Consider the following 10,107-nt stretch of genomic DNA (forward strand, 5'->3'; position numbering starts at 1 on the left):
AACAATCAAAAAATCCTTTATATAGAAAAGCACATTACACATCATTATTTGGCATTATTACAGTACATTAGAAAATAAACATAGAACATACCCTGATAGACCAGTAAGAACAGAGGAAAATGTTCAGCATAAAACCAGGATCATCCAGAGACAAAAGATGAAAAAGATTAATCCAAAGAGCTCCATGATTGTTATTAATGAATGTAGGGATGCACGATTAAAGCCCAAAATCATATTGTGACTATTTTATCATATTATTATTATCATTATTAAATGAACAACTCTCTGTACTTCGGTTGTCATTTTCCAAGTTTGGCCGATCATTTGCCAAGATGTGAAAGATTCCCGAGTAATCTCCTTTAATTAAAATAAGTTTATTTATTAAAATATAAATAGATGGAAAATAACTTGGAGGAAAAAAAAGTCAGAATTGTGACTTTTTAACACGCAATTGTGAGTTTATATTGCGCAATTGAGTGTTTATATCACTCAAATGTGACTTTTACATCACTCAATTGTGACTTTGTATCACTCAATTGTGACTTTGCATCACTCAATTGTGACTTTGTATCACACAATTGTGACTTTGCATCACTCAATTGTGACTTTGTATCACTCAATTGTGACTTTGTATCACTCAATTGTGACTTTGTATCACTCAATTGTGACTTTGCATCACTCAATTGTGACTTTGCATCACTCAATTGTGACTTTGCATCACTCAATTGTGACTTTGCATCACTCAATTGTGACTTTGCATCACTCAATTGTGACTTTGTATCACTCAATTGTGACCGCATCACTCAATTGTGACTTTGTATCACTCAATTGTGACTTTGCATCACTCAATTGTGACTTTGCATCACTCAATTGTGACTGTATCACTCAATTGTGACCGCATCACTCAATTGTGACTTTGCATCACTCAATTGTGACTTTGCATCACTCAATTGTGACTGTATCACTCAATTGTGACCGCATCACTCAATTGTGACTTTGTATCACTCAATTGTGACTTTGCATCACTCAATTGTGACCGCATCACTCAATTGTGACTTTGTATCACTCAATTGTGACTTTGCATCACTCAATTGTGACCGCATCACTCAATTGTGACTTTGTATCACTCAATTGTGACTTTGTATCACTCAATTGTGACTTTGTATCACTCAATTGTGACTTTGTATCACTCAATTGTGACTGTATCACTCAATTGTGACTTTGTATCACTCAATTGTGACTTTGTATCACTCAATTGTGACTGTATCACTCAATTGTGACTTTGTATCACTCAATTGTGACTTTGTATCACTCAATTGTGACTTTGTATCACTCAATTGTGACTGTATCACTCAATTGTGACTTTGCATCACTCAATTGTGACTTTGTATCACTCAATTGTGACTTTGTATCACTCAATTGTGACTTTGTATCACACATTGTGAGAGAAAAAAAGTCACAATTACCTTTTTTTTTATTCTGTGGCAGAAAAAGCTTCCATAGGGGAAGGGAAGTAGTCCATGCATTTAATAAATGCATTTGAAAACAGTATTTTGCAGTTTTAGTAATTGCAGAGCTGTAAAATTTATGTCTTTAAGAAAAACTTTAAATAAACATGAAAAGAGAGCTACAAAAGCAGTGTTAAAATGATTAAGGGTTGTTCAAGGTGTTTGATCAGTCATTGGTTTCCAGCATTTAACTCCCTACAGCTAGTCCTAGTTTCAGACAGACCGTTGGCTGAATGTCTGATGCACATGTCACACAAAACTGGAAACACTGCCATCATCTGATTGCTTTGGATTCTACCAGACACCAGATGTGCGTCATGTTTCTTAACGAACCAGTTCAGAAAGCCGAAGTGTTTACAACTGTAACAATAAGCGCTTATGATCAACTAAATGCTGGGTTTTCAAAAGTATGAGAAGTTTCCAGCATAGACTCTTTAAAATATACCTAAGAGTTTTACAAGCTAGTCTGTAATTGTAGGAACATCGACTTTAATTTTTCACGTCCCTAAACGTGATGCTGAACAAAACTAACTGTGATTGGTTGTTTTACACTTCAGTCAGATGCCCTCCTTGGCCAATGAAAGCTACTATGAAATCCAGAACTTCATCCAATGAGATGTGAAGATCTTCATTTACGGGCGATGTCATAATTGGCCATAAACCAGTCACACGTCTCCTTCATAGCTGGAAAAAATAAAAGCACTTTTAATGACTGTTCTTTTGACTACTATAGAAGAACATTTAGTAATTGCTGAAGCGAGAAGTGAAGATTGATCACCTGCTTTGAACGGTGTGAACTTGAAGTCTGGCAGGTATTTGCGTAGTTTGGCGTTACTGGCGGTTTTCTTGAATTGACCGTCTGCTTTACTAGTGTCATACTGAGAGCGGTTAGTTAAGGGTTAAAGGATTTGTTCACACCAAAATAAAAAACTGTCATTCAAGGACTTCTTTTATGATGCATTTTGAAGCTCAACATCAATCTGTAAAGTCTTTTGTGCTCCACAGAACAGAGATTGTAAAAACTGAAGATTTTCACAGTAATTGTGTGTGAAAGGATACAATCACGTCACCTTTGAACCCCATTGCTTCAACCACAGCGTCCACAGCGTCCTTTATGGACAACTCATCCTCCTCTCCAACTAGGAAAGAAAGACAAAGATAAACAAATTGACTTAATTAACCCTTATGTTGTGTTCGAAACCTTATAAACACTTGTGATGTTCCCGGTCAAAAATGACCGGCCTACAAAAAATAGCTTATAAATCACTTGTTATGCTATATTATCACCCAATATTAGATTCAATCTTTTTGTCAACTTGTTCTCTTTCAATCAGGACTGGTTTTATATTTCTATTTGCATCTGATTAATTGTTGGCTTCATTTATCTGAGAGTAGGCACCTCATTTTTTGAGTAAAAAAAGCATTATTTATGAATAATTTTGGAAATATTAAATGGAAAAAACTGTTGATCACACTAGTCTACTGTAATGTTTCACAAGGAATTTTGTTTTGAAAAACTTTTATTTGTACAAAATGGCACAAGCTTATACTTGTGGTGTTCCCGGTCAAAAATGGCCGAAAATTGTAAAGTTTCAATGCAATGCGATAACATTAACTAGTATTTTCGGGGAAAAGAAAATCTTCTCCGGATCAAAATGACCACGAACACAACGTGAAGGTTAAACAGGCTGGTGTACACATTCAAATTGCAAACAAGTTAACAGCAAGTTTAAAAGGTCCTAAAGATATGTTTTAATCAATAGACACCAGGGGTGTAACGGTACACTGAAGTCAGGGTTCGGTGAGTACCTCGGTGTTTGGGTCACGGTTCGATACGAGTTCAGTCATTTACATGTCCACCCACCCCCAGATTGTTGAGTGCTTACAATAAAACAAAACAAAAATTGTTGATTTGTTACTCTGATAGATTGTCCAATGCTGCATGTTAAAATGCAACGGCTGTTTGATTAGCGTGTTCTGCGTAGCCTGCGCTGTCATTTTCTTTGCGTGTGAGAGTTCATTAACATGCGGTGACAATGGCGGATATACAAAGTTCAATATCACGATATTTCAAGAAATTTTACATTTTATACACTACTGATATTAGTGAACTGAATATATATTTTGTTTGTAGGTTGGGGGTTTCAATAGAAATGTATGAAATTATACAATATAAAACTTTAAAGGCCGTTTTCTCAAAATGAGTTTTTTCTCATACTCAGAGTCAGATATATCCACATCAGTAGCACCTACAAGCACCAACCTTATCCTTAACTATATTCTGAAGGCTTTTACAGAGGGATTTGTTGATATATCATTCCTATCCGGAGGTATAGGTCCTATTACTCCAAAAAACATGGTGAAAATAGATTTTTTAAGGCTATTGTTAGTAAGTGGTGAGTGGGAGTGTCTGTTTTGCACTCTAAGGCCCCTATCTCGCACCCAGCGCAATTGACTTTGTACACGACGCATGTGTCATTCCTATTTTGCACCCGACACACAGCGGACTTTTCCCTCCACAGACGCACGTCTGTAAATTAGGGAGTGAACTTGCGCTCCCGGGGGCGGTTCAGCGAAAAGAGGAGGCGTGTTCCGGCGCAAACGTTCCCTGGTGCTATTTTGCAGTTTCAGAAAACAATTCCGCCACTGACCAGGAGAAACCTCGTCTAAGCGCACACACTTTGCTTCTCACATATACACAGACGCAGCAGTTCCATTTTTGCAAATCATAGGCTACATTATTACAAGGAAAAATATTACCACACGAGGGAAATCATTGTTGTGTCCATGAAGATGTGAAAAAATAGGCATAAATCTAGCTTACACATTTACCCAAATGATCATACGCCTGTTTAACCGAAGCTAATCTGGGTGTGTTTCTCCATCCCCAATGTCACTTCTCTGTGTTTTACGGCCCTGACGAGAACGTCGGTCTCCTCGGCTGTGAACCGCTCCTGGCAAATCCGCCGTTATAATAGCAATCCGCCATGGAACAAGCACGCCTGCTCTTAAAGGGAATGTGAGATGACGCTCTGATTGGTTTATTTCACGTTACGCCCAAACCACACCTATGAGTAATGAAGCGACTTCAGACCAACACATTTTAGATCTGCGCCGGGTGCAAGAGTCATTTATCCCGCCGCTATAATAGCAACAGCGCCCGAGACCCGCCCACAAAGTTACTTGCGTTTCGCGTTTGATACTTGCGTTTCAGATCGTTAAAATAGGGCCCTTGATGTTTTAGAGTTTCACCTCATTCATTGCTGAGCACTTTTTTTCTGCATCGGGCCAATTTGTAGATTGTACACACAAAAATTCTCTGAAAACTTTGGTAGGGATGACGGATATCTGTCGCAAATTCTCAGAATTTTTGTGTTTTTGTCGATTTCCCATTCATTTCCTATGGTCGGTCATTTTTGACCGAAGACCACACATGTGACTTTTTATTTTACGCCCACTTAGCCTACTCGAATCAAGTTTTTGTGTGTGTTCACATTCCAAATGCCATAAGTCACCAAGTTTCATACCATTCCGATGAAGCTGTGATTTTTAACATTTTAAAACAGAAAATCATAATGTGACTGAAGAGCACCAGAGATGTTATTTAATCTTAAATTTGACCAAACTGAATTTGTAAGGAACTGCGGGAACACTGTGTCAAACACGAGTCGAGTACCGTACCTGACAGAATGATGGGCTCCACCTCGTCATAATCCCTCAAAACCCACACAAACAGACGAGCCAGATCCAGAGAGTAGATGAACTGCCGTAGAGGACGACCTGAACCCCAGACCTGCAGAGGTTTACCTTCCTCTACAAAACACACACACACACGAAACACGTTTAACATGTGAACAGAACTCTGCTTGAATGAGGCTCTAGATCAAGTGTGTCTCACACAGAAAAGTGAAGCCAAAACATTTTGCGTCAGTATAAATGGGACGCGAGCCAAATAAGTAAATAAATAAATTATACCTTAAAGATGACTTCGGTAAATTTGGGTACTACTCATCACACTTGCGTATGCTCAAGTGTTTGTTTTTCCAGTAAGTTTGGTTTTAGTTAGTTATTTAATGCTATAAAAACGGGTGTGAGTCATGATTGACAGCTGTGCTTTATCTCAGGATCACTACAGCTCAGACTCAATGTCAAAAGCCATTTCTGGGATATTTTGACTTCATTTTTCTATGCTCTGGATTATTGTGGAAAGTTAAACGCGTCTCACTCTTTGCCAGGTATGTCTTGTGGATCAATCCTGGAAGCACGTGACCATCCTCAATGTTGAAGTTGTCATGTGGTCCAAAAACATTGGTAGGGATGACAGCTGTGTATCGTAAACCGTACTGCTGAAAACACGCCCTAATGGACAAACACACAATGAGTTATTTCTTACATCTATGAAAGCTATAAACAAACACTTCACCCCCAAATCTCATAATAATAAATATATTTTAACATTATTTTCATGACAATCACACACATTCCTCACAAATTGTCATTATTGTCATAAAAATAATTTAAATAGCTAAATATTTATTATACATGGTGTTTATTGTGCTGCATTTAATTTATGATGATTTAAATAAAGCTCATGACCAATGAACTTTGACACTGACCTGTTGTGGACATCAATCATGCGTTTGGCGTAGGCGTAACCGAAATTAGACTCATGTGGCGGACCGTTGTGGATCTGAAACAGAGCGAGAGAGAGAAACACGTCTGTATAGATGACAATAAATATAGGATAATACCAAACAAAACGTGTCTAATCATCATCTCCCTCAAATCATAACACAATTGGAGTGGATGATCTTGTGGAAAATAAACTTGACCCACTGGATCATACGACAATGAATCATAGAAGGAAAATGTATCATGTTATAAGCCTTTAAAAGAATGCTAAATACAAACCATCCCAACATCTGCCAATTAAAATGCGTGTGTGTGTGTGTGTGTGTGTGTGTGTGTGTACAACTATCTTTGTGAGGAGCAGTTTGAGTTTTAGCCCATTGGAGTGAGGACAGAGAGAGTACAGTGAGGACATGTTGGCCGGTCCTCAGTCTCTGAGAGCCTTTAAAGTGTTTGAGGGTCAAGACTTGGTTTTAGGGATAAGGTTATAATGAGGTCAAGGGTCAGTTTAGGGTCAGGGTTCGGGTTAGGCACTTAGTTGTGATGGGTAAGGTTAGGGTAAGCGGCTAGAGATTGCATTGTGTCAATGAATGTCCTCATAAAGATAGATGTACAAGAATGAGTGTGTGTGTGTGTGTGTGTGTGTGTGTGTGTGTGTGTGTGTGTGTGTGTGTGTGTGTGTGTGTGTGTGTGTGTGTGTGTGTGTGTGTGTGTGTGTGTGTGTGTGTGTGTGTACCATGGTCTCATCTATCGGGTAGGTGGTTTTATCTGGGAATATACACGTGGACAGGCAAGAAACGACCTTCACCACCCCGAACTCATGAGCCGTCTGCAGCACGTTGTCATTGATAAATACATTATTCCTCTAAAAAAAAAAAGAAAAAGAAGCAAAGACAGTCAATGTACAGTTCACTTATTCAACAGTGATATTTGCAAGCTTTTATTATGTCCAATGTTATAATTACCCAGAAGTCCAGGTTCTGTCTCATGTTTCTGAAGAGCCCGCCCACCATGGCGGCCAAATGAATGACGTGTGTCGGACGATGCTTCTGGAAAACTGATCTCGTCTCTTCAGCGCTCCTGAAACGGCACATGTAAATACAGTTATCATAAGACACGAAATGGACAATAAGCAGCAATAATAAATGTAGATATTGGCAGTATAAATATCATTGCGATTTACCATTAGTGGCAAATGTTCAAATTCATGAACACTGCAATATGCAAATAAGCATGGGCTTGGCTAACTCAAGCTTCGCGTATAGCTCCATTATGTGAGTTTAGGTCATGTCGGAAAGATCGTATTTGCGAGTTGAACACACATGAACAATGTCGTTAATATGATTCAATTCACATTTATTTTTATAGCGCTTTTCACAATACACATCGTGAGCCCACATTACAATTTACAGTGATCTGTTATCAGTGGAAACTGTATTTCAGAAATGTACATATACAAAATCACAGTTAGCGAAAAATGTATTCATTTAAACAACGTAATAATTTAAGGCTGAAACAATGAGCTAGTAACGAATACTTGTTTATTAACAAATGATTATGACATAGAAAACTGTAGCACTGGTGGATGTTGATTCAGAGTTTGCGTGGGAAGCTCGGGATTTTCTTTAAGCCCCGATGTTTACGAGTTAGCAAGTTAGCAAGCTAGCCTACTTGCCTGCACAAAATCTGATCGCATTGTGACATAACAGTAAGTAAGTACATTTTATTTATAAAGCACATTTCAATATAGCAGAGCTATCCAAAGTGCTGAACATAGTAAATAAATAAATATAATAAAACAGTAAACAAAACATAAAACCAAACAAACAGTGAAACAGGAATATGATAATATTAAAATGCCAGGGAATAGAAATACGTTTTTAATTTTGATTTGAAAATGTTAATGGAAGGTGCAAGGCGGATTTCCAGAGGCAATGTAACGATAAACACGATTAATATGTAACGATAAAGTTGAATAAATTAATTAAAAACATAAAAAAGCAAAACACACATGATGTACATTCTTTGTTCTTCATTTTCTAGAAGCACAGAGTTAAAAACCTTGCTGTTTTATTAGTGTGTCGTGATTTAAGAGATGGTACACTGACTCGGACAAAGTTAACGCACCTGAGACGTCTATTTGATGTGCGTTTACATCTGGAAGACATATTTTTTTGAGTGTTTGCTCATCTGCAATATACGTCTCTAGGACGTTTCCTGTCAGATGTCAAATAGACGTTTAGAAAATGCCTTTCAGATGTTTAAATCTTGCATCTCTGCGTTCAACAGAGGTATATCTTTCTCCTTGCGTAACTAGAGATTCCAGTTGCATTCATTAATGAATGTTTTCAGTGACAAAGGTTTTCCAAAGTATTCCGAGCCAATGTGTCTATATTTAACACAGCAGCATGACGGTTTCTCATGCAGTCTCAGTGCCATCTGAGGGGTCAAAGGTCACATACATTTCAACAGAGGTTTCCTGCATGTACTGAGATTTCTCTGGATTCCCTGAATCTTTTCGCAATATTATATATGGTAATTGGAGAAAGACCTTTGCAATCTTGCATTGAGAAATGTGATTTTTGAATTGTTTGACAGTCTGTGGTGGATGCTCCTTTTATACCAAGTAATGCAAGTTACGTAATCAGATTAGGCTACTTTTGTATTTTTATTTACAACTAAATATTTGAGTTACTTCTAAAAAGTATGTTATAATACACCTACTGATATGATATTGTAATGATTGTGTTGTCTAACTGGTGTGACGTCTCATGAGTGTTTGTTCAGGGTCTCTTACATGAGATTGGCATCTTTGGATGAGAGGAATATCCACTCTTCTCCTTCTCTCCCTTCACCCTCTTTCACCACTCGCTCTATCGCTCGTCCCACCAGTCCACTGCCACCCGTCACCAACACACGCATCGGCCCGTCCATCTGAAAGAGAGAGAGGCGAGGTTTAATGATAGATAAAAACTGTAATTATCTATCTATCTATACTTCAAAAGTTCTTATAATAAGCACATATTCACGAAATATACTATCATGGAAGAGTCCAAAAATTACCAAGTTCTCCATGGAATGTTTAATGGTAATAGAGCGGTACTTCTTTGTTACTCTACTCCCTTTTTTAAAGAAAGTGTTAGGAAAAGCCAGGATATTTAATACAACTCTGATTGTGTAAGACTGAAAGAAGGAGGTTACATGCATCTAGGATGGCTCGAGGGAGAGTAAATGATCGGATCATTTTAACCTTTAACCTCTTATACGCCCTTTATTACTGATGAGGTGTCAATAACACATGACCACAAAACACAGACTAACATGCTTTATAATGATAATGCATGAACATAATCACAGTACACACTTTAACACTCAATGAAGCTACTTAATACACTCTCAGATAATATTGAAAGATCATTTTCTGTGATTAAACAGCTGTAAAGTGTCTAAAACGAGCATACCGTGACATCGAATGAATGAATGAATAACTGTTTGGTCGTGTGTTAGTTCTGTTAATAACTAATGATTGGCCAACTCTCTGGCGTCACTGTAGTCAAAGTCCTTTTCGAGGAAAATCAGTTCACTCGCTTTTCATATTTTCATCGCCCCCGGGCAGATATTTTGCTTATGCAAATTGCAAAATCAATTCATATTTTCTGGAATGTGGAATAACCAGAATATCCACTGTGCTCATTCCTGTCGCTCAGCCGGTAAAGCGTTTCCGGTTTGTTCGATACACAGAGCGCATGCGCAGCTCTAACCGTGATTCACAGGATGCGGAGCTTCTAACTGCGACTGCAAAGACGGGATGACTTACCATTTGGCGATTTGCTCTTTTATTCCGACTTATTCCGCGTTGCAGTTTTTCACATTCATAGTAATCCGAGTGAGCAGTCTTGATTTATCTACAGAGATCTTATGTGAGGACCATAAAGGTCCGCGTGGATCACGTGTGCCTTACAAACCAATC

General features: G+C 38.1%; 1 protein-coding gene across 2 annotated transcripts; it reads right to left on the reverse strand.

The window, feature by feature from the left end:
* Positions 1–10,107, reverse strand: LOC308699064 (GDP-L-fucose synthase-like). 2 transcript variants are annotated; one of them, XM_081379640.1, is made up of 10 exons: positions 9,955–10,107; positions 8,935–9,071; positions 7,103–7,217; positions 6,874–7,002; positions 6,125–6,198; positions 5,734–5,867; positions 5,190–5,321; positions 2,568–2,647; positions 2,287–2,386; positions 1–2,192 (listed from the first exon to the last, which is right to left on the reverse strand). In XM_081379640.1, exons 1-10 carry the CDS (start codon positions 9,955–9,957, stop codon positions 2,137–2,139), a joined length of 960 nt encoding a protein of 319 aa, XP_081235766.1. In that variant the 5' UTR covers positions 9,958–10,107; the 3' UTR covers positions 1–2,136. The 2 variants fall into 2 exon arrangements, with proteins under 2 accessions (XP_081235766.1, XP_081235765.1); XM_081379639.1 differs by lacking the exon at positions 9,955–10,107 and adding an exon at positions 9,599–9,874.

The sequence above is a fragment of the Scardinius erythrophthalmus genome, assembly GCF_964197995.2.
Source record: "Scardinius erythrophthalmus genome assembly, chromosome: 11".
NCBI lineage: Eukaryota > Metazoa > Chordata > Actinopteri > Cypriniformes > Leuciscidae > Scardinius > Scardinius erythrophthalmus.

What these genes read in the sequence shown, in the direction of transcription:
- LOC308699064 (XM_081379640.1), bottom strand. An exon ending in ATGATTGATGTCCACAACAG is followed by an intron (nt 5,868 to 6,124) that starts GTCAGTGTCAAA and finishes TTTGTCCATTAG; the next exon opens with GGCGTGTTTTCAGCAGTACG. An exon ending in GGAGCCCATCATTCTGTCAG is followed by an intron (nt 2,648 to 5,189) that starts GTACGGTACTCG and finishes TTTCTTTCCTAG; the next exon opens with TTGGAGAGGAGGATGAGTTG.